The sequence below is a fragment of the Haliotis cracherodii genome, unplaced genomic scaffold (assembly GCF_022045235.1).
Source record: "Haliotis cracherodii isolate W230 unplaced genomic scaffold, xgHalCrac1.p SCAF_2, whole genome shotgun sequence".
Lineage (NCBI taxonomy): Eukaryota > Metazoa > Mollusca > Gastropoda > Lepetellida > Haliotidae > Haliotis > Haliotis cracherodii.
In genome coordinates, this window is record NW_027266275.1 from 13,277,263 (window position 1) to 13,302,665 (window position 25,403).

General features: G+C 41.6%; 1 protein-coding gene across 1 annotated transcript; it reads left to right on the forward strand.

The window, feature by feature from the left end:
* Positions 1-1,175: 1,175 nt before the first annotated feature.
* Positions 1,176-23,817, forward strand: LOC139469817 (uncharacterized). Its single transcript, XM_071252115.1, has 7 exons — positions 1,176-1,241; positions 1,863-2,050; positions 12,688-12,778; positions 13,251-13,453; positions 15,318-15,397; positions 20,473-20,683; positions 22,610-23,817. Exons 1-7 carry the CDS (start codon positions 1,181-1,183, stop codon positions 22,721-22,723), a joined length of 948 nt encoding a protein of 315 aa, XP_071108216.1. The 5' UTR covers positions 1,176-1,180; the 3' UTR covers positions 22,724-23,817.
* Positions 23,818-25,403: the final 1,586 nt, after the last annotated feature.

The following is a 25,403-nucleotide window of genomic DNA, read 5'->3' on the forward strand; positions in this document are numbered from 1 at the left end:
GTTAACGGAGTTTTGTTTCAAAACTTGAAGGAAGGCGGTGGTTGAAAAAAAATATTTCAAAATCATTTATTTGTAAAAATATGTTCGGTAGGCATTGAAACAATATAATTCAATGTCATAAAGGGCCAAGATATCAAACAATTATTTAAACATCCTGTCGTACAAATATCAATTACAAGGGGCACAACTCGTGATCTACGCGAGTTGGCGCCACGATCGAGAAAAGTGGGCTTGATGTGGCAAGGGTAGAATTTAGGCGTTGATATAACCAAGAGATAACCAAGATGGCATTTGACAGTCTTCACGTGCGTTAGTGACCTGCCACTACCATGAGCAGGTTCCCCAGAGAAAGGTTGACCGACCAACGGCCTTTTATTTCCAATTGTCTGCCTTTTTCGTATCACACTTTGAGCGGCTGATGACTTGAAATATTGAAGTGTCCTTTGAAACACGTTGCTTGCAGGAACTTATACCCTGTCGCTTTAGAATTCCATGCCAGAATTCCCTGACTTCCCATAAGGCTTATACATGACGGCTTGCTTGAAACCATGTTGAATTGATTTTTCACGCGCACATGACCATTTCGTCAGAAAAGCTGCTTTAGCGAATGGTAACAGCATGTGGCTTGGAGACACCAGGCACCCAGATGGATTTGTATGGTGTAACCTATTTTGTCCTTCTGGCTTGTTTTATCGTTCAGCGTAAGGTAATGTTTCAAAATGTTATTGGTCACGAAAGGTCATGGTCAGTCATTTGAGTTGATTCTTCATGACACTGTCAGTGTTTTGGCCAACATTTAAAAGTGAGTCTATTTCTAAGTTCCAACACGGACCTAAATAACTGGATATTTATGTCCGTGGTTCAAATATCACATGATTTGCTAAATAGTGTGTGTGTGTGTGTGTGTGTGTGTGTGTGTGTGTGTGTGTGTGTGTGTGTGTGTGTATGTGTGTGCGTGCGCGCGCGTACGTGCGCTAGTGGGTGTGGGTGTGGTAAGACGTGTAATATTAAGGGTTAACTTCTGACCAAAATGTCAACATACTGAACGATCCAAGAAAAACAATGATTGAATATTCCTTAAATAATTAAGTAACCTCGTACGACAACCATTCAAATCACATTGAGATTCCAGGACAAGTGGATGTTTCATTGTGGTTCCAGATAGCGTTTCCTTCCAAGCATGGCCCAGGTGCATGTAGCGGTGTACATTTTAATAATCCTGAATTTCAAGGCAGTTGAAGGTTTGCATCAATATTTCAAATATCTTTTGCATTATTACGTCCAGAATACTGTCATTTATTTTGTAACATTGGGATAGTTGCCAAGATGGAAGTTTAACGTTGAACGGTTTAACATCGCGTTCAAGATTATTGCACTTACATGGCGACATGAATCCACGTGTATGTGTGCGTGTGTGTGTGTGCGTGCGTGTATGTATGTGTGCGTGCGTGCGTGCGTGCGTGTATGTGTGCGTGCGTGTATGTGTGCGTGCGTGCGTGCGTGTATGTGTGCGTGCGAGTGTGTGTGTGTGTGTGTGTGTGTGTGTGTGTGTGTGTGTGTGTGCTGGTTCTCGTACCAACCCGGACTGATACCGGTTTTATGGTGCTAGCCCACTGCCGCTTTTTTACATGAATATCCCACTCAGACACAGTATCCTGACTTCGAGCCGACCAGTCCTTGTTTAATCCCATTCATGCCAAGCGCCAGACAGGGTACAAAAAAATACATTCTTTTAACGTCTTAAGGAATGAAACTAAACGTGTAGACGTTCTTATCCACTAGACGACGGAGGCGGTCCATTTTGCAACTACATACCGCGACATGTAACCTGTATATGAGAGGAGCTTACACATCTGTTGCAGGTGAAGCGGTATCTCAGGTCATTGCTCAGGTTGGCATAGAGGCCTGTAAGAAGGGGTGCGCTGTAAATTCAGCTTGTCTGGCTGTAGCGTATGACGCTGCAGAGATGTCATGTGAGAGGTACTGGATGGGAAAAAGACGGTCGGTACAGAGAACATCGGGTTCTCTGACCTGGATGCAAATGGAAAGAGTGAGTACACATTTAATACCCGTCAAATATATTTCACAGGCCAAAATGGTACAACTCTACTGGTACATTTGCTCATTTTCAGACCGTGTCAGACATTTGCTAAAAGAAAGTATACACTAAATTTGATTTGACCGAAAAGCTTACTTGAGTTATCAAAATGTTACTAGGCCTAAAAAGCCGCTGTAAACCGGAGGGTCACAACACAACTATGATTTCCTGTTTGTTTGGCAGAGAATTTATCAATATGCATTCCGGGTCAGATCAGATCCCTAAAACCCGATGTGTGTCATAAACGCCCGTCTGAAACAGTGGTCGGGAGGTCGGCTTTGTTATTTGACTGATAGCATTGTCATCGTACCCCGAAGAAATAATGATACACTATTTAATGTCATGGGGTATGTTATTGCTAAAACAGAAGAAATGTCTGTGTGAACCGCAGGGGACGGCGTTCGGAGCAGGTTCAGAGCATCACTAAAAAACAAAACATCACAAGCATCTTTCCACCATTTATCACAGCTTTTACTTACGTCCTTGAACTTCATTTTGCAAATGAGATTCGGCCCTCTTGGACAGTCGTTAGAATATCAACTAATGCAATTCCACCTTGCGAATCTCAGATGAACCGTTATTTGTGTATGGTAATTTCAATCAGTTGTATAACATGCAAAGTGAACTTCCTACTGACTAGAGTAGCCTTCATGAAATGACTTATCGTCCCAATGTTTGTTTTGTTTATTTGTTGTTTAACGCCGCACTCAGCAATATTCCAGCTACGTGACGGCTGTCTGTAAATAATCGAGTCTGGACTAGACAATCTTGTGATTGGCATAATGAGCACGGATCCGTGCACACAATGGGGATACGATGACATGCATCAACCAAGTCAGCGAGCCTGACCAACCGATCCCGATAGTCGCATCCGTTAGTCGGGCTGAACAAAAGATGAGTTAAAGGGGGCATAATTCGGGGTTTTATGATTGTTATTTTACCCCGTAGAGTTCATTGTATTTTTTTGCTAAGAGGAACATATTTTCCTTGCTTTTCTCATCTGTATTTCGAAATTTATAGAAATCTTACCTTGTAGATTTGTCGAGAACATGATGCATAGAATTTTAAAATGTTCTTTTGACCAACGCAAAGGAATATGGGTACAGTTGACTTCTTATTAGAACTAATTCAAGTAGCCATACTCTTGTCACAATTGATTTTCAAATCTGAAGCAATAGCAAATCTTTCTTAGTATACTTATCAATTCTCTTCTTCTGATCTCTTTCTTCATATTGGAGTATTAAGTATTCTACTCCTTTATATCAATACCTTTTATGTTATTTTTAATTGAAATTGAAAGTAGCTCAGCACATATGATAAATGTATCTTGGGACAATGGATCGAGTATCAAATAGTTCGAAATATGTCTCGTGTTTATTGTTGCACTGCATCTATTTTTCTGGAAAGGTTTGACCCAGTATTGGAAAGTTGGACCAATGTTGAAAGCCTCTTTAGCTTCATATATAAAATCCCACTCAACGCTATCAAAAGCCTTTTCAAAATCTACAGTAACAAGTAAGCCTTGTATTTCATGTATTTCACAATGATTCAAAATGTCGTAAAATGTTCGTGTATTTTCCCAAATAAAACGACCCTTAAGAAAGCCAGTTTGTGTCTCGCTAATTATTTCTGGCAAGACATGTTTTCCCAAGACATTGCCCCAGATGCTATATTAAAGTCTACATTGAGTAGATTTATTGGACGCCAATTTTTCAAGAAACGTCGATCGCGACCTTCTTTGTGGATACAGGTAATAATGTCTTTGGAAGTTGGACAGGTTGCCGACTGCATATGTTAATACAATTGATACCCATACCACAATACCAATATCTCTCCAGAAGAACTTCGCCTGAAAAGCCATCTGGGCCTGGATGTTTTCCATTTTTCATCTATGCAATGTTTGTGCACATTCATTGAGAGAAATGTCACCTTCACAATGATCTCGTTTATCTTGCTCCAGTTTCACTTCTATGCTTGTGAAGGGTATTGAGAAATTTTCCCAATTGTCATCGTTATGACTAGTATATAAATTGTTGCAGTAGGATGATGCTTCATCAAGTTTATGAGACACGATACGTGGTATTCATCAAGTGTACTTTTAATCGTATTTTTCACGAAAGTAATGTATCTTAACTCATGTTATCTTTCCGAGGCAAGAGAGTTAAATGACTAAAAAGTTCAGTTTCCACCCTAGCCGAAACCTAGGCTGGTTTTATGGCGTTACATTTTGGCTGGATTAACGAGTTTATGCATAGTCAAATCAAAATCGCGCAACGAAATCGAAATCCGGTTCGTTAAGTGTCATGCAGATTTCGGTCGATTGCAGGATTTGCATAGCATGTGCACCGCAAACTTGTTGTCAACAGATATTTTCCAAATCTTTTCAAAGTTTTAATCAAGGTGCTCACGTGATTTGGTGCACTTCGCGATGTAAGGCCCGTTTTATCACAAAATTGATCTTGATTATCGATCAGATCATCTTGACTGGGCGCCGCCATTTTGTTTGAAGCAAATGCAAGTGATACGAGAGGTGGAATCTTATTGGTCCGTAGGAGAGGCGTAGAAGGGACCTAACTCGCAATAGCCACTGGTGGCGCCACGATCGAGCCAAAGAATTCCAGCCTAGCTCGGCAAGGGTGGAAACTGGACTTTTAAAGTCAGTTAATTCTCTTGCCTCGGGGAGATGGTTACAATGAGGATGGTTTCCAATAACCCGGTCTTTGTTCAATAGGATTTAATGTCAATTCAAGGGAAACAAATAAGTGGTCTGATCTATAACATATTCCTATACATGCAGATTTAACAAGTGACAACACCTTCAGAGACACGAACATAGTCTAATCTACTTTGTATGATAGAGTTGTTTTTTCGCCATGTTTATTTCTCGTTTGCTGGATTAAATATTGTCCAAGTCTAGTTTCTCTTTGATTTTCCTAATTTTGGTATGTGCTAGAGGGTTATTTCTACCTTTGAAATTATGTGTATCTTTTAAGTGATCTTGAACAACATTCCAATCTGCTCCCCATATAACTGAACCCTGAAGTTGTTTTTATTCAAATACAAGGTCTTGGAAGAAATTAGTGAGTTGTTGGGACCGTATATGTCTAAAATCGAGAATCGATAATCCTCAGTGGTAATATCTCAAATTTTAAAGCGACTATGGTCGTCGACAATCATTTCATAAATTTGATATTCAAAATAATTTTACATGAGGACCATTACTTCTGCACTATGTGTACTGCCATGAGATGCTTGCCGTAAGAGGCGACCATGCTTATCGTACAAGGAGACTATGCTTGTCGTAACAGGCGACTAACGGGATCGGGTGGACAGGCTCGCTAACTTGGTTGATGCATGTCATCGATCCCAAATGCGTGGATCGATGCTCATGATGTCAATCACTGGATTGTCTGGTCCAGACTCGATTATTTACAGACCGCCGTCACATAGCTGGAATATTGCTGAGATCGTCGTTAAACAACAAAATAAAATAAAAAAACCCATTCTATTATCAATACGTCAATTCCATTACAGTGCGGCGTTAAACAACAAACAAACAAACTACCATGAGAGAAATGGCCACTTTATCCCCATTCAGCTGCCCATGTATTTTCATTTTGTAAACTACCATGAGTTTCTTCCAAGAAGACAAAGGAAGCTTTTTTAACGAACAAAGTTAAATTTGTCATTGCGTTCAGCTTGGAGACCGCGTGCAGATTAAAAATAAAAAAGTGTTTAGGGGTGCTACTCATGCGGGAGTGTCCCGACAGAAATTAAACTGGCCCACGACAATGTGGAGAGAGATAATAGTTCAGGCAAAGTCCAAATATCAATGAAGCAGCAGTAATATAACTTTGCAGCTGTGGTCGTGATTGGTCCAGAGCACATGGTAAACACATGATGAAACAAATAATACTCGTAGTAATAACAAACAAACAAAGCGACTTCATGGCTTAAAAGTATTATCATCCTTGTTGAGCGTAACGCCGACTAAGAGAAACTAAAAATATATGTGAAGCTTGTGACGACAACAAATTGATCACAATGCATTGTCACTGTTCCAAGTATTTGTCTCCCCATTTTACTTGACGACGGGCCATTATCACGCCCGTTGTTAGGTGACGTCATAGGATAGGGGTTGTCGGGTTCTCGAATAAAGACATCAGTCTTCTTAGGCTTCATGATACTTTAATGTTGACAAGCGTCGGCATTGCATGTACAGCTTTCTACACGTGCTTCCAGCCAAGGGAGCTAATTCACTCTCACCCAGTTGCATACCGCTAAATACATATACGCCAAATAAGCTAACTCCACATCCTCCTTTCTGAGCTATTAAAGTTATTGGTAAGCCTATTGTTACAAACCAGAAAATAACTTGTGAATCTGAATGGCATATTAGAGTATTGCTAAACTAAGTTAACAATTTCATCTGTCAAATATTCATTCTCACATACAATACTTTTGACAAAAGAGTCTTTACTAAAGAGCAAATGAAGAAAGGTCAATGATTCAACATGACTGTTTAACCTTGTTACAGTCACATTGTTGAACACTTAACTAAAACAATAAAACTGGATTGATCAACAACTCAACATTTCACCCCAAAGTCTCATCAGAGATCAAGTCTCTGGGGAGGTCTGGAAATTCTTCCAACTCTGGTTTTAGTGTCTGAGTGTCTGTTTGGTGTTCCTGGTGGACACTGGGGTGTGATGTTGCAGTCCGTATTTCGGTTGACCTCAGAGTCACAAACTTTGTCTCTTGAGGTTTCCGGTGTAGGAATCTTGCGTAGATCTGATCGGTTCCTCCGTACTTCCCCACTTGGTGTGTTCACGATGTAGGATCTGGGGGTATCTGCTTTCCGAACAACTTTGCTCTCGGATTTGTTCAACCAGACAGAGTCGCCTGGATTCAACTGTGGGAGTGTTTTCACTCTGTGACGTAGATCATGGTTGTGTTTTGTCGCCAACTTCTGTTTTGAGTCGAGGTCTTGAAAGTGCTCGTGGTTAACACTTGTCGGCTGTAACTGAATCGGATGTTTTGGCAGACATGTTCGCAGTTTTCTGCCCATCAACAGTTCACTTGGAGATAATCTGCCTGTGAGAGGGGTTGTTCTATATTCCAACATAGCAAGATGAGGGTCTTCAGCTTTCCGCAAAATGTTTTTACATGATTGCACCGCACGCTCTGCTTCGCCGTTGCTTCTTGCGTACAATGGACTGCTGGTCATGTGACTGAAGTTGTACTTGCTGGCGAACTCTCGAAATTCTGTTGATGCATACTGAGGCCCGTTGTCAGAGATTACTGTTTCCGGTATTCCATGTCTTGAGAATATTGACTTCAGATTGTTGATGATGCTAGTTGAGGTTGTCGAGGACAGCTTAGCTATTTCAGCATATCTGGAGAAGTAATCGACCACAATCAGATACATGGTTTTGTTCAGTTCGAACAAATCGGTCCCTACTTTCTGCCAAGGCCTTTCAGGTAAGGGTGTGGGCATCAGAGGCTCTTTCCGGTTTGGTCTGTATTTCGAACATACCTTGCAATTCTCAACGACCGACTTTAACTCAGTACTCAGTCCTGGCCACCACACCGATGTCTGCGCTCGTTCCCTGCACTTTCGTATCCCTTGATGAGCTGCGTGGATTTTCCCCATCATTTCTGGGCGAAGTGTTTTGGGGATGACCAATCTGTTGTCCTTGAGAAGTAGGCCATTCACTACTGTCAGGTTGTTCCGAAACCTGTATAACCTCTTTTCCTCCCCCTGTAGAGAGTGATATGCAAGCCATCCATTTTGGACGAAACTGAAGATCCTAGAATATTCAGAATGCTGCTCTGTTGAGATTTGTTGCGGTTTTGCATCTGAAGCTGGTAAGTGTCTGATAACCATTTCAACATACATTTCAGTTTCCTCTTCCAGTTTCTTTTCCATTCTCGGTGGTATTTCCTCCACTGGAGCTCTGGAGAGGGTGTCAGCTACAGTCAAGTTCTTCCCAGGGGTGTGAAAAACTATGTAGCTGTATCTCATCAGTCGCATCCTAAACCGCTGTAGTCTAGGAGATAGGTCGTTGAGGCACTTGGATCCCAGGATTGCCACTAATGGCTTGTGATCCGTTTCCACTTGAAAGTGTTTGCCGAGAACGAAGTCATTGAAACGTTCTGTCGCCCAGGTTATGGCCAATGCTTCTTTTTCAATCTGGGCATATCGCTGTTCTGTGTCCGACAGCGATCTTGAAGCAAACATCACAGGACGCCATGACTCATCTTCCTGTTGCTGCTTTAGCTCAGCTCCTATGCCATAGCTTGATGCATCCGCTGAAATCCTTGTTTCTTTCACAGGGTCATACATCGCCAATGTAGGAGCTTGACATAGCTGTGACTTAATCCTGTCAAACGATATCTGTTGAGCTTCTCCCCACAGGAAAGCACTGTCCTTGTGCAGGAGGTCCCTCAGAGGCTTTGTGTTCTCTGCCAGGGAACTTGAGAATTTGGACATCTGGTTTACCATGCCAAGGAATCTCCTCAACTCAGTTAGATCCTTTGGTGGTTTCATGTTGTCGATCGCACTAACCTTTTGAGGATCTGCTTCGACACCTTTTTCACTGATGATCTGTCCCAGGAAACGAAGTTTGGTTTTACCAAATTCACATTTGGCCTTGTTTAGGGTGATTCCGTTGTCAGAGATCCTTTTCAGCACGTTGATCAGACGTTCATCATGTTCTTGTTGTGTTGTGGCGTAGATGAGAATATCATCAATCAGGCAGATGACACCTGGCAAGCCTTCAAGTATTTGTGACATCTTGCGTTGGAATATTTCTGGAGCACTCGATATTCCAAACGGCATCCTTCGGAATCTAAAGCGTCCGAATGGAGTGATGAAGGTTGTTAGTTCTGACGATTTTTCAGATAACTTAATTTGATAGAATCCGGAATTTGCGTCAAGACGAGAGAAGATCTTTGCATCTTTAATCTGCCCCAAGATGTGATCTACTGATGGCATTGCAAATATTTCCCTTTTGACACTGTTGTTCAGCTGTGTAAGGTCTACACATATGCGCACACCAGTCTTTCCCTTGGGTACCACAACCATTCCCGAGCACCAGTCAGTTGGTTCTGTGACAGGCTCAATGACAGCTGCATCCTGCATCTTCTGAAGTTCTTGTTTAACGTTTTCAAGTAGCGGGATTGCAACACGTCTTGGTGCGTTCAGTGAAAAAGGGTCAGCATCCTCTTTCAACTGGATGTCATACTCACCAGGAATCTCACCAAGTCCTTCAAATATTTTGGGAAATTGTCCAACCACTTCTTCAGTTGTGACTTTGTCAACGAACTTGATAAGTTCTAATGCGTTGATAGCAGGTCGTCCGAGGAGAGGGCGTTCTAGACCTTTCACAACGTAGATATCCTGGGTGGTAAGTTTCTCGCCCTTCTTCAACTGCGAGCTGAAAACTCCTAACACTTCCAGTCTGGATCTCGCTGGGCCTAACAAACGTTTGTTGGTATGTTTCAAGGTTGCACCTTTCAGTTGATAATATGATTGTTCCGGAATGGCAGTTACATCGGCCCCACAATCTACTTTCAGCCTCAGTGAAGTTCCGTTAACGGAAATGTTTGTCATCCATGGTCCATTTTTCGATGCAGGCTCATCTAGTTCTCCCACGAAAAATTCTTCAACATCATCTGTCACACATTCTTCTACCGTTTTACTATTAAGGCAGACTGAACTGTAATGTCCTTTTTTCTTGCACTTATGGCACTCTGCATCACGGGCTGGACATTCATTCCATTTGTGAGATGGTTTAGCACCACATTTCATGCAATAAGGCCTTTTAGGCTTCCACGGTTGTTCATTTGTCCTTTTCTTGTAGGAGTTCTGAGTTCTTGAGACCTTGTATCTGATAGACTTGTTTTGCTTCGAAAACTTGCGAGACTTGATAGCATCTACGGACGCATTTGACATCTCTGATTTCCTGAGCTCTGACTGCTGATTAGTGATCATTTCCTTCTGACGAGCTAACATGACAGCTTTAGCTAAAGTCAGTTTATTGTCACTCTGCAATTTAGCACTTAGTGAAGTATCCCTGATCCCAACTACAATGCGATCTCGGATGAGGTCATCATGCAAGTCACCGTATTCACAATGGCGGGCCAATACGTGAAGAGAGTTAATAAAGGAATCTACTGTTTCACCTTCTTCTTGAACTCTTCTATTGAAGACTGCACGTTCATATATCACATTTCGAGAGATTACAAAATGACTCTCAAATTTATCCAGCACAGTCTGATATGACTTAGATTCTTCAACAGTTAAGTGAAGTGCTGATAAAATGTCATCCCCTTCATCCCCCATGTGATAGATAAGAGAATTTACTTGGACCTCTTCTGGTTCTTTGTGTAACGCTGACGACTGTCTGAAACGTTCGAACCTTCTTGACCATTTCGGCCACGTTTCTGGTTTAGTAAAATCAAACTGTTCGGGAGGAGAAACCCTATACATCACTACAGGAACTTGTAACTGAGCTAGCCCTTGCCCTTCGTTATTAATTCCAACCTCAGCCATTTTACGCCAGTTTCAAACTTTCGGTTCATACGAGTCGAGATCAGTCTTGGTAATCAAACGTACATACTTTTGCTATTCGAGTTCATAGTGGGCTATCCGTGAGGAAAAGATCCCACTTCTGACACCATGTCGGGTTCTCGAATAAAGACATCAGTCTTCTTAGGCTTCATGATACTTTAATGTTGACAAGCGTCGGCATTGCATGTACAGCTTTCTACACGTGCTTCCAGCCAAGGGAGCTAATTCACTCTCACCCAGTTGCATACCGCTAAATACATATACGCCAAATAAGCTAACTCCACAGGGGTAGGTGACGCAACGTTCAATAGTGACGTTTCCATATTTGTAAAAGTGGGTCAGTAACATTCGTGTTGATTGCAGTAAATGTTTCAAAATCGATATTGTTGTTTCTTTTTATTTGATAACAAATTCCAAGGCATCCATTTTAGCTATAATAACGGTAACGCTATTTTTCAGGGCATTATCATTTGCAGAAGCCCTCGGTCTTTTCAACTGCCCTCCTTCGTCGGGCCGTTAATGGAAGACCTCGGGCTTCTGCAAATGATAATGCCCTGAAAAATAGCGTTACCCTTATACTACCCTGGACTATCTGCACAGGGCACAGAAGGGTTTGTCCTTGAAAGGGTATATAAGTTTGTTATTCAACCATGGCCAATGATAGCCTCAATGTCATCATAGGGGTAGAACTTGTACCGTTCACCCGCTCTTGTTTGTCCGTAGACCCTTCCATTCAAACACAAGCTTTGTCGATGTCGACATGGCTCTTCAGTCTGTCAATCAACATTACATTAGCCTTTGTGACATCATCAGCTGATCGCAGTGTGGATTTATCTCTGATCTGATTCCTAGCTTTTATGACTTTTGATTTTGCTTCGGTTGATGTAATCTTGACCAATACTGACTGTCTTATTTACGTGGTCAAGTCTGTGTATGACATACATATCTTCCTTCCTCACTGTGATATCGGCCTTTGATTTGCCAAATAAGTCTTTTCCCTCTGCCTCTGGCATGTTAAACACCTTAATATTGTTTTTTAAGAGTAGTGTTAATTTTGGTCAGACCATGTAGGCTGACTGACTGACATAGAAGATTTAACGTGCGCTTTCCGACTGTAGCGTATTTCGCACACGGACCATGTAGGCTGCAGTTGTTTGATTTTATAATGAATCAAACTTTGATGTCTGGTCATCAATTTGTACTTGCTGATCTTTCACTGCGACTTTAAGATTGTCGTTTTCAGTCTGCAGCTGAGAAATATCACCCTGCAGTTTGTCAAAATTTAACTCCGAAAGAATAGCTTCTTTTATGTCTCGTTTCATGTTTTCCTTGAGAGATTTTACAGCACCATCCATAGGCTGATTCGATTAAATCTTTCAAGTCACCTATTGAGGGAATATCAGACAAAATGATGAGTTCCAGCTAATTCGTGTGCTAGTTCATTGATTTCTGACATCTTGGCATTCTAATGTAAAGATGTCACAAAAAGTCACAAAATATAAAGCGTTCACAATCACGTAATTCTTGAGCTGACCTCTGACCTGCAGCTGTTGCAAGGGCCCTTTGCATTTTTTTCCGATCAGTGTGTCCACGCATTTAAAGCACCATAGACTCTGATCTCTCATACGATGTTTATTGTACCTTGTCCTAGGCAAGTACAGCAACAGATGCAAATTAGAAGCGGGTTTATTTAAAACAAGATATTTTCTTTCCCGAGCAAATTAGACAGGCCTCGTTTACGGGTATTAATCATCAACAACCTGCTCCTAAAGTAAGACGAGTTCTATGGATGAACAACTTCTTTATTACAATTAGTGCGGCGTTTCGGTGTAGATCCTAACACCTTTATCAAGCATGATAAAGGTGTTAGGATCTACACCGAAAACGTCGCACTTATTGTAATAAAGAAGTTGTTCATCCATAGAACTCGTCTTCCTTCATCACTCCAACTTCTAAATGCCACTCAAAGAAGTAACCTGCTCCTAAATAATTGGAATATCATTCAAACTTGCAGGAAAATGGACACAACAACAACAATTGCCACGTCAAGTTCCAGTCGCCCATCGTAACACATGCACAGCGGAAAGTCTGCCTTCTTAAACTGGGTATACAGCTCCTCATAAATTGAATGGAATTGACGTATGGATAATGTAATGTTTTTTTTTGTTTTATTTTGTTGTTTAACGACCATGTCAGCAATATTCCAGCGATATGACGCCGGTCTGTAATTAATCGAGTCTGGACCAGACAATCCAGTGATTGACTCCATGAGCATCGATTCACACAATTGGGATACGATGACATGCATCAACCGAGTAAGCGAGCCTGACCACCTGATCCCGTTAGTCGCCTCTTACGACAAGCATAGTCGCTTTTTACGGCAGCACGGTGTTGCTGAAGACCTATTCTACCTCGGATCATTATAGTGGCAAGACTTTTCGGGGAAGGTACCCTGGGATTTGTGGCTGAAGAAAAGAATTTAAGCACCCCCATATCAGAACACTCCCCAGAATATATAATGGCTGGTACTTTAAAAGTGGTTTTAATTTACTGTCCAAACTGATCCATCTGTCACAGGATGTGCTGCTTGTTTGGACCCACCTGAAGTAGCTAACGCTGATGTACGATTGACCCTTCTCCCAACTGAGGTGGTGGCTCTATACAGCTGTTGGAAACATTTCAAATCCTTCAGAGAGACATCTTTTACTGTCACGTGCAGTGCCGGTAATTCCTGGCCCAAACTTCAACGAGCCTGCACAAGCACTGCCCATATACTATGTGTAAGTTTTTTTTCAAGATTATTTACAATGTGTGGGAAGATACCAAAAATAGTATTGCGTTTGTCGGCGCATGGTGTGAACTTTTGTGTGATAAGTAAAAGCGGATATTCTGTGCAGATGCGTTTGATGTGCAGCTGTGTATGTGTAGCTGTGTATGTGTAGCTGTGTATGTGTAGCTGTGGATGATGTGTGGCTGAGTATGAAGTGTAGCTGTGTGTGTAGCTGTGTATGATCTTTAGCTGTGTATGTGTAGCTGTGTATGTGTAGCTGTGTATGTGTAGCTGTGTATGAAGTGTAGCTGTGTATGAAGTGTAGCTGTGTATGTGTAGCTGTTTGTCTTGCTGTGTATGTGTAGCTGTCTGTCTTACTGTGTATGTGTAGCTGTGTAATGATGTGTAGTTTTGTATGAGTAGCTGTGTAATGATGTGTAGCTGAGTATGGTGTGTAGCTGTGTATGATGTGTAGCTGTGTATGTGTAGCTGTGTAGGATGTGTAGCTGTGTTTGATGTGTATGTGTTTGATGTGTAGCTGTGTATGTGTAGCTGGGTATGGCGTGTAGCTGTGTGTGATTTTTAGCTGAGTATGATGTTTAGCTGTGTATGTGTAGCTGTGTATGTGTAGCTGAGTATGATGTGTAGCTGTGTGTGATTTTTAGCTGAGTATGATGTGTAGCTGTGTGTGATTTTTAGCTGAGTATGATGTGTAGCTGTGTGTGATTTTTAGCTGAGTATGATGTGTAGCTGTGTGTGATTTTTAGCTGAGTATGATGTGTAGCTGTGTGTGATTTTTAGCTGAGTATGATGTGTAGCTGTGTGTGATTTTTAGCTGAGTATGATGTGTAGCTGTGTTTGATGTGTATGTGTATGATGTGTAGCTGCGTATATGTAGCGGTCCTTTATGTGTAGCTACCAATGGTGTGAATTATATATCTCTCCATGGACTCTCTCACTTTCCTTCCTGCAGTCTGATATGAATATGTCGTATTGCTTGTATGATGTGTAGCTCTATGTGTAGCTGTGTATGATGTGTAGCTGTGTATGTGTAGCTGTGTATGGTGTGTAGCTGTGTATGATGCGTAGCTGAGTATGGTGTGTAGTTTAGTATGGTGGGTAGCTGTGTATGATGTGTAGCTGTGTATGTTTAGCTGTGTATGTTTAGCTGTGTATGTGTAGCTGTTTATGGTGTATGGTGTTTAGTGTGGTGTGTAGCTGTGTATGATGTATAGCTGTGTATATTTAGCTGAGTATGGTGTGTAGCTGAGGATGTGTAGCTGTGTATTATGTGTAGCTGTGTATGATGTGTAGCTGTGTAGCTGTGAATGATGTGTAGCTGCGTATGATGTGTAGCTGTGTATGATGTGTAGCTGCGTATGATGTGTAGCTGTGTATGGTGTGTAGCAAAGTATGGTGTGTAGCTGTGTATGATGTGTAGCTGTGTATGGTGTGTAGCTGTGTATGGTGTGTAGCTGTGTATGATGTGTAGCTGAGTATGATGTGTAGCTGTGTATGATGTGTAGCTGTGTATGATGTGTAGCTGTGTATGTGTAGCTGTGTATGATGTGTAGCTGTGTATGATGTGTAGCTGTGTATGGTGTGTAGCTGAGTATGATGTGTAGCTGTGTATGACGTGTAGCTGTGTATGTGTAGCAGTTTATGTGTAGCTGTTTGTGATGTGTAGCTGGGTATGATGTGTAGCTGTGTGTGATGTGTAGCTGTGCATGATGTGTAGCTATGTATGATGTGTAGCTGCGTATATGTAGCGGTCCTTTATGTGTAGCTACCTATGATGTGAATCATATTTATCTCCATGGACTCTCTCACTTTCCTTCCTGCAGTCTGATAAGAATATGTCGTATTGTTTGTAGGAAGACGATTATGTACTACCAAAGGACCTGAGGGGAAAGAGGAGAGTTAAATTCTGTGCTATCCCCGAAGACAGCCCTGTGTAGGTAGCAAGAGAGATGTTAAAAACTTATGTTTTACCAACAGTCCGCGAGTGAGTGAGTGAGTGAGTTTGGCTTAACGCCGCTTTGAACAGTATTTTAGTTATATCACGGCGCGTGAGCTGCTTGTTGGAGGAAAGCCTGAAGGTCTTTGACGTTTACATGAAACCCAAGTCAGCGCGACGACGTGAAGTATGCAAATTAATTAAGGGATATTCAGTTTTTAAGGCCCCTATATTTTTCATGGTTTAAATTTGGGGGGGGGGGGGGGGGGGCTGACATATGTTGCCTTTGTTGACATGTGTTCAGTGTAAGCTCACATCGTCGTTTGATCCGGGGTAGAATAGGTTCTTCAGCAACGAATGCTTGCCGTAAAATGCGACTATGCTTGTCGTGTAGGCAACTAACGGAATCGGGTGGTCAGGCTCGCTGACTTGGTTGATGCATGTCATCGATCCCAATCGCTCATGATGTCAGTCACTTGATTGCCTGGTCCAGACCCGATTATTTACAAACCGCCGTCACATAGCTGTGATATTGCTAAGTGTGGCGTTAAACAACAAACAAACAACCAATCAACCCACTGGCTTGTCATTTATGCTTTTGCGTATTCGTTTGTGCTGAACTCGTACTATTTTACTTGACAGAATAAAAAATAGCAAAGCATAAACCAATGTCTTAAAATATAGCGACAAGACCCTTTCCATATCAAATAGAAATCTCTGCATTAAGCAGAGTCGAGTGTACAATTCCAACTTTATCACGAGCATGTGTTTATGAATCACTATCAAATAGTAATGATACCCGGTGTTCACGAAAAGGTCAGCATACCCTTCCCCAGAGGTGGCACCCTTCACAAACACATGCAAAGACAAGTCAATTGTTCACTCGAAAAGATATGGGAATATATGCTACAATTCAAAATAGAAAATTACATCTGACATCATTTTTGTCACTGATGCGTCAAATTTGGAAAGCTTTTTGAAAGCTTTACTGAGGCCTTGGAAGTTGTAACCTTGATCAAACAACTTCTGAGCAAGAGTCGTATGACGCTCTTTGAAATCTTGGTAGAAAGACCATGCTCGATTGTATCTCAAAAGTTGCGAAATGTAAACACCGAAGGCTGGAACTGCTGGAATATTGCTCGACATGAAGGGAAAGTCATCCCTCTTATCATACCGTCGTCTTGTCACTCTGAAACGTTATGCATTGATATAAATATACTCAACAACAAAAGTTCCTGTGACATCAATATTTTATTGTATTTTTCAAACAAGTAAAGTTTGGTTTTCAATACTGTAGTACATGTATGGAATCAAGTCACAAAAAGGCAACTGCTACAGAAGTTGACTTTTATGCAAGCCCCATGCAATTTACTACCTAAGAATGGGTATAAAAACATGTGCGTTAACGGGATTCCATATGCATTGTTTAGCATATTGCTGACAACAACCACTCAGAAAAACAACAAAATTATTCAAAATTACGAAATGCCATGCCTGTCCGAAAATGAGCGTCTGCGAGCCATTGGTATGCTTGAAGCAGGATCGAGTCAACGTGATGTTGCAAGACAATTTATCGTCCACAGAAACACCATTTGGTGTTTATGGCAACGTTGACAACAGACGAATGGAGTCAGAGACCATTCTCGGAGTGGCAGGCCACGCGTAACCAATAATCGACAAGACAACTGGATTCGAACAACACGCCTCCGAAATCGATTCCAACCAGCAACAGTGACTGCAAAAACCATTCCTGGCCTTCGACGAAACTGTACGTCGCCGCCTCAGATGTGAAGGGATTGTCGTCAGAAGACCCACCAGACGTCCCATTTTGACAGGAAACCACCGTCAAGCACGTCCGCAGTGGTGCAGACAGCGTCTACGCTGGACGGCCATGCAGTGGGGAAAAGTTCTATTCACTGACGAGTCTCGTTTTCACCTCAGCCACAGCGATGGACGGATTCGAATGTACCGACGTCGAGGTGAACGCTAGTCAATCATTGTGTCATGGAGGAAGATCGGCTCGGGGGCGGCAGCGTTATGGTATGGGGTGGGGGACACACACGCTTTTGATTTGTAAATTGACATTTTGGCATGTTCACGTTTTCTATGAAGTCACGCATTTTCTGAAGTCAGTATGGCAAATAATACTATTTGAACACTTACATGAGTCTTTTATCTGTTGCAAACCGAAATTGTTTCAGATTTGGTAAAAAACATAACCTTGCATTAAATCTTATTCAATGTCACAGGAACTTTCGTTGTTCAGTATATGAAAGAGACGAGGCGATCTCACTGGTCTCCTTTAGTTCTAGTTCAGGTTGGTAAATCAGTGGAAAGTAATTGGCTATTTGATTGTTATTGAACGCTATCAGATCATCGATATGACAGAAGCATTAGGTTCAACTTCAAGGCCAAAATATTACCTTGTTTTGTTTGACTTTGCCAATCCGAACAGAAATTTCGATTTACATGCTTAAAGAAACAGATCCGCAAGAAGGGGAGTACAATTGGTTGGTTGCTTTGTTGTTTAACGCCGCCCTCAGCAATATTCCAGCTATATGACGGCGGTCTGTAAATAATCGAGTCTGGACCAGACAATCCAGTGATTAATATCATGTGCATCGATCCACGCAATTGGGATCGATGACATGGATCAACCAAGTCAGTGAGCCTGACCACCCGATCGCGTTAGTCGACTCTTACGACAAGCAGAGTCACCTTTTACGGCAAGCATGGGTTGCTGAAGACCTATTCCATCCCGGAATCTTCACGGGTCGGTACCCATGGGAATGCTTACTTCTTGCCTGAATGTCTTATCCCCAAATTTTACGTAGATGTTATCAATGAGGAAGTCCAGCATTTCAAAATACTGTTTTCTCAGTAAACTTCAGATGGCGTTGGCTTTCATTTATCACAAATTGTCCTGAACCTCTGAATATAGATGCGTAACTGTATCTGTGTACACCACGTCTTGTAACAAAAGCCACATGGATCAAGGAATGAAGTTTTTTCCTTAAGTTTGTCATGTAAGATAGTGGTGTACAAATCTGAAAAATATCAAATGTTTTGACCGAATGGAACTTGGTGTGAGTTTTTGAGAATCCACATGGTATTAATTCCACTTGTCTCAAATACTTTCTGTGAATATAAAGAAAGTCATTCCTTGATTGTATTAAGGATTATGGTCAGTCTTTGAGACAGGGATTTGGTGGTACATTTGCTGGACCCAGCAATATTATCTCTCTTTGTACGGATTTTTATGGGGTTTTGGAATCCAGTACAAAAGAGGAATGGACATGTCTTCAGGTTTTAGAGTCAAGTCGAAGGCTGACAGTACTGATTTATGGTTTGGGCAGATTTCATCCTCAGTTAACATACTAGCCTTACATGTGGCATTATGTGACGTATCATTTATGCCCCAAAACATTATCAAACAATTAATGTTGTGATGCTTACATATAATAGTTTATTTGAGGCCTTGTCAGTGGGAACAACTAAAACCTTTTCATGTAGAGCAGCCAGACTTTGGGCGACAGCTGTCTGGGACAAAATGGGTTTATTCCAATTCCGTTTCCTCTTTATCCGTTTGTGCATTCTACTTGTGACATTCAACAGGTTCCTCTTCTCTTTTGACCCATTTTTGGCATATTTTTCGACAGCATCCATAATGATTTTAAAGTTATGATCCCATTTGGTAGGAGTTTGCTCACGGTATTTTGGTCCATATTTGAATAACTGAGGAAGGTTGTTATTGTACAATAGAGAAGTCACCTGTGATTATATGACCTGCAGTGATTATATGACCTACAGGTTGATAGCAATATGATGAGTCTTAGCTGCCACAGTAGCTTAAAACCTTGTAGAAAACGAGTAGAATTTAAACCAAGAGCTGCCAACACGTTTCTATAATTGAACAACCTGGATGAAATTGTGTTTGTATTCGAACATTAAATTGACCTTTGTCTGAGAATATTACTTAAATTTAAGGCATCGATTCCCTTGTTTTCAAATTTCAAAATCAAGGAATTGCGGTCTTTGTCTGATTTAGTGAAATTTGTTTCTGGTTTGGTCAAACGTTTCAAAGTGATATCAAGATCTATACTCTCTGATCGATACTGAGTGCTCTTACTGTTTGTAGATCCACCTATCAGCTAAAATTGCTTGTGTCGTTTAATTTCTTTCAACGACACAGAGTATAGTCTTGTTCTTACTTGGTGCAGTCCCAATGGTTCCTGAAGGATAGGCAACGATTCTTCAATGGAATCATTTGGTCTTCAACAGGAATGAGAAGCTGACTTATTTGAGATAATTTACACATAAGCAGATGCTATTCTGGACAATAAAACCCGTATTTTAAATGTAACAGATTTAATTTTCAATGTTATTATAATAATTCCATTTATTGATGAGTTCCATTTACTTGCATGTGAAAACGATGAGGTTTCCAAATGTATTTATATTTATGTCTATTTTATATCTATTGAGGAAGGTCTGCACGTTGAATTACAACATACAGTTTGTGCACCAGTTTCGAAGGCTCCGCAATTCACCGTGTAGCGTTGCGTCACTTGAGCACATCAGATACCCGGTTCGCCCCGATCATGTTGTCAGCACCATATCATAACTCGTGGACTTCACCAAATTGGTAAAGGGGGCACGGGTGGCCCAGTCATCTAAGGTGCCGCGATTCGCTGTGCAGAGTAGCGTCCTTTGGGCACGCCAGAAACCTATGATTGTGGGTTCGAATCCCGGTTCGCTCCGATTATGTTTCCAGGTTTGTCAGCACCATACCCGTGCTCGTGGGTTTCACCGAAGTGGTAAACGTCTGAAACCTGCATCACTTCTGGCTTTCGCGATATAACTGGAATAATGTTAAAAACGGCGTTAAACCCAACTCACTCACTCACCCAAAGTTGTAAACTTCGGGCTTGACCCCAAACATCAAGCTGACACGCCGTCATATAACTGGAATCCTGTTCCAAGCGGCGTTAAACCCAACTCACTCAATCATTCAGTAAATGCATGGAAATGAAACCGATATCTTATGACGATTCTTAAATTTCCAATTTCAGCTTTGCCATCAATTTCATGAGAGGGAAGGACGTTCTGCTTCATATCAAGCCAACTTTCGACGCCCTCCATGGGAAACAGCACCATGTAATTATTTTCAATGCATTCGTCAACAACCAATGGCAGCACGATGTCGTTAAAGGTGGCTACTTCCCATTTAAGTTAAACGAGGAATTCTGTTTGCAAGTTTTCCGAAAAAGAAGAAAATATATCGTAAGTATATGATCGCCATACGATTTTCCCCGTACAAAATATCAGCTGTTCAGTGTCAGTCATATGATCGTGTTCGGATGGAAATATCACGTGTTCATTACACGACATACAGGGTTAAACCTGTAACAAAGGCGGAACTGGAACAGATAAACAACCACATTACTACTTTGTTGGCTCCGGTTCTGTTAATTATAACAATATACATAACGTTTGTTTGTTGTTTAACGCCGCACTCAGTAATTTACGACTAAATGAACTGACATCATGAGCATCAATCCAGACATTTGGGATACGATGACATGCAACCATGTCAGCGAACCTGACCCCCGATCGCGTGAGTCGCCGCTTACGACTTGCATAGTCGCCTCTTATGGCAAGCATGAGTTGCTGAAGACCTACTTTCTACCCGGATTTTCACAGGGCATGTAAATAAGCAGTCAACTGAGAGTTATGTCCTGCGTCATTGCCTGTGTAAAATATTGTCTTCACCATTTCTAGCACATGATTTAGCACGACTTGAAACATTTGACACTGAGGACTGTTGGCTGAGTGGGTCACGTTTAACGTCATTTGGAACAGTATTTCAGTAACATGACGACTTGTCAGTTTAATGTTATGTAGGATGAAATCCAGAAATGATGCAGGTCTGAGCCGTTTTCGACTTCCAGGAGCATGGGTATAGTGCTGACAAACCCGGAATCATAATCAGGACGAATGTAGGATTCGAACTCAAGATCATAGGATTCTGTCACGCCTAAGGGAGGCAAATCTGGCAGCAAATTTCTGCACTTAAGAAGGCTTAGCAACCCTTGCTCTCAGAAACAATTCAGATTACAAAAAAACATGTTTTGTGCCATTATTTATACGCAAATTGGACGATATTAATATTTATTTTGACGTAATTTCATTCCAGTCTTGAAATGTAATTGATGCATGTGATAGCCTTTTGGTGCACCTTTACAGGGAACGTAATTAGTAGAGAGAAGAAAAATATAGAATCTCACAATCTGTTTCAACTTTGTATATATGTACAATAAACAATTCACGCAAATCTTATTCTCCCTTTTGCACCATACGCAAAGAGATGGCAACAGGCGATCTGCCGTCCCCAAATATAATCCCTCGGAGACAAAAGACAACTTTGCTTAATGCTGGAAAACTTCATTTACGAGTCATAAGACCAGTGATCGATTTTATAAGTAACACCCGACGCCATCTTGGTACGCAATAAACCAAGTCACCGAACATGACCACCCGACCTCATAAGCTTCCATCTGTAACTCCGATGCCAGGGAAGATCCGTTGACCGCCGAATCAAAATGGCGGATGCATGGGTTTCTAAAGTAATATGGTTTCATTTCGTTACCGTCCGTATTCGAAACTTTCGATCTCTGCCAAAGAAAGTCAACAGAACACAAATATACCCTCCATCGTAACCATTTTGGATGTGGAGGGTGCATGCCATAATGCTCACAAATGAAGGATTTAATTATATCCACAACACTTAGAGCGTGGCATTAGAGTTTCGCATTCGGATTTCTTCGGGTATATTCGTTTTCGAGATCCAGAACTCAGATATTGTTGTCTGAAGGCTTCGTTCACTTTTACCGCTCGTCGTGATATGGCTGTAATAATGCGGATGTGACGTTAAATTTTAACTCACTCACTCTTACCGGGAATTTACATTGTAGAAGCATTGACGCTGATTAGATGAACAGAAAAGTTCACATGACTGGAGTGTCCCCAGATCTTTACAGATAGATGTATCGGATTAAATGCTCGGATTTCAATGTGATTGCTCATACGAATGCATGGTTTACTCGGATATTAATTGTGTTCATCCTTCCCGATCCATTATTCTGATTCGGTATATGCTTCATATACTTTTCCTTTCAACAATTTTAACATTAAACTGTTTTGTTACAGATGAAACTCGGCGGAAGGAAATTCTCTTTAAAAGATAACGCACCTCGGAAGTCGCCAAATGTGGTTCGACTGGGGAAGGGAATAATACCAACCAAGATAGCGATGACGTATTAACGGCCGACCGTCATGGACAGGTGTGGGGTAGCCTTGTGGTTAAAGCCTTGGCTCATCGTGACGAAAATCCGTTTTCGATTCCCACATGGATACAAATTGTTATGTGGATGAAGAATTGTTAACAATGGCGAAAATCATACTCATTCTATCAGTTAACACATGCTGAAGTGCTGAAATTCTGGAGGGACTACATATTAACAATTCTGGGAACAAAGCCAACCTGTTTTCTTCGTGATGTCTGAATATCTGGAGGTGTTTTGAAAATGTATGGAAAATATAAAAGAATTAATTTGTCCTCAGGTGTTTCAAAAATAGATAAACGTTCATTGGACAAGCTGGGCGTGAAATTCTGAAAACATGATGTGTTGTGGTATACCCGCGTTGTAGGGTTTATCCTCTCAAACAAAAAATGTGAGGTTTGAAGCGCTAAGAAAATATTCTGTCGCAAAAAAAAACCACACAAAGAAAAGCAACTCCCTAAGAAAAACAAACAGAACAAACAAAAAACAACAACAACAACATAAAACAAACCAGAACAAAAAACATACCAAAAATACACCAACACCATAAAGACCAAAAAACACCAAAAAACCTTAAGTAAATTTGCAATGCTGTTGTATCTCGTTAATCGATGTACATAAGAAAGGGTCCTGATACGTGTAAGGCCCTGATGGAGGGACGTCAAGCACTCGCCAGGGACTGGTTTGATGTAATAGAACGAGGTACTATCCGGCAATGACCCCGTCGTATCCCTTTAACGCGATCGGTAGTATGTGAAGGGGACTTTATCTAAAACGAGCCAAAGATGTGGGACAAAATCTCAATGTCGGTGTTGATTATGTCGATGGTTCTGTACTGCTGGACGGTACAGAAATGAGTGTCAACCAAGCGAAGTGCCATATCAAATCGGCCCAGTTTTTCAAGGAGAGGCTTTCTGAACGACCACTGCATCGAGTCTATGTGCAGTGTGTTGCGAAGATCAGCAATCCTGCAGAGTCCTGCGCTTGGATGAAGTCGTCTGGCCTGAAAAGTGAAACAGAAGGCTTTCTGTTTGCTGCTCATGAGCACGATCATGACCAGTCACTTCCAACTCGAAACCGTCAATGTATGATTTTGCATTAAAATGTGAATATGAAATGTAGATTATGTAATGAATTTAATGAGACTGTCCTAGACATTGTGAGTGAGCTTTGGTACAGACACAGTATCTTAAGCGACATGATGGGTTGGCTCGATAATTTTATTACCGTATTCGCCTTGCTTGTGGTTTTGACACAGAGGTCCATCCATGGTACCAGCCGGAATATGTAGAGGGCGTCATGGAATATGATAAATACAAAATCCTTTGGAATAGGCCCGTATACAGCCTCAGACATATCCAAGCCAACAAACCTAATCTTGTCCTTTTTGATAAATCCAATGAAATCATTTATATCATTGAATTTCGGTCCCTTTTGACAGTAATGTGATTGACAAGATTGAGGAAAAACATGGCAAATATGCAGACCTCGCTTTTGAAATGTCACTCTTGCATCCCAAGTACCAAGTTGTCCGACTCCAAATTGTTCCCGGTGCCTTAGGTTTGGTACCTCCCAATATGTTGACTGACATCGGGAGAGTACCCGGGTTTGCTACCAGGAATACAGCCCTTCTGACAATCTGGGTAATGCAGAAGGCTGCAGTGTTGAGGAGTCTTCACATTCTCCGAAAAGTTCTGGGTGGGTTTCCTGGGAGAAGACCCATTCGCTGTCTGGGCTGCGTGTAGAGGGGACAAGGGCACTGAGCTGATGATAAGCCTAACCAGCCTGACTGTGCCAGGATCACCCAAACCCTCTTTGCTGCTTTTTTATATTTCACTATGTAACTACTACCACTACTACTACTACTTCTACTACTACTACTACTACTACTACTACTACTACTACTACTACTACCACCACTACTACTACTACTACTACTACTACTACTTACTACTAATACTACTAATAAAAAAAACCCATAATAATAACACCAATGATGATGATAATCGTCGTCATCATCATCATCACGGTGTGTCTGTCACCTGAAAGTGATGAAAAACCTGAATCGGGGCGAATCGGGAATCGGGAATTCTAACCGTTTCACTTAGTATCCTCCCACGCCTCTGCGCAGTGAAATGCAGTGTTTTAGACTCATCAAGACTCCACAGTGGGGCGTGCTCAAACCGTGTGCCATCAGTGCTCCTGTCTGCGGGTTTGTGTTTCAATCTACATTTTAAGCTCCCCTGACCCTATACAGACAACGCTGATATTAGGAGCTAGAAGGTTTAAGTAAACATGAGTGAGTGAGTGAGTGAGTTGGGTTTAACGCCGCTTTTAACATTATTCCAGTTATATCACGGCGTGTCAGCTTAATGTGGGAGGATTGCCCGAAGTGATGCAGGTCTCAGACGTTTACCACTTCGGTGAAACCCATGAGCACGGGTATGGTGCTGACAAACCTAGAAACATAATTGGGGCGAACCGGGATTCGAACCCACAATCATAGGTTTCTGGCGGGCCCAAGGGACCCAAACGCTGCACAGCGAATCGCGGCGCCTTAGACGACTGGGCCACCCGTGCCCCCTAGTAAACATGAAAAACATTCACTGGAAAAGAGACAAATATACGTTTCACATCCTGTATTTCAGCTACCCTCATGG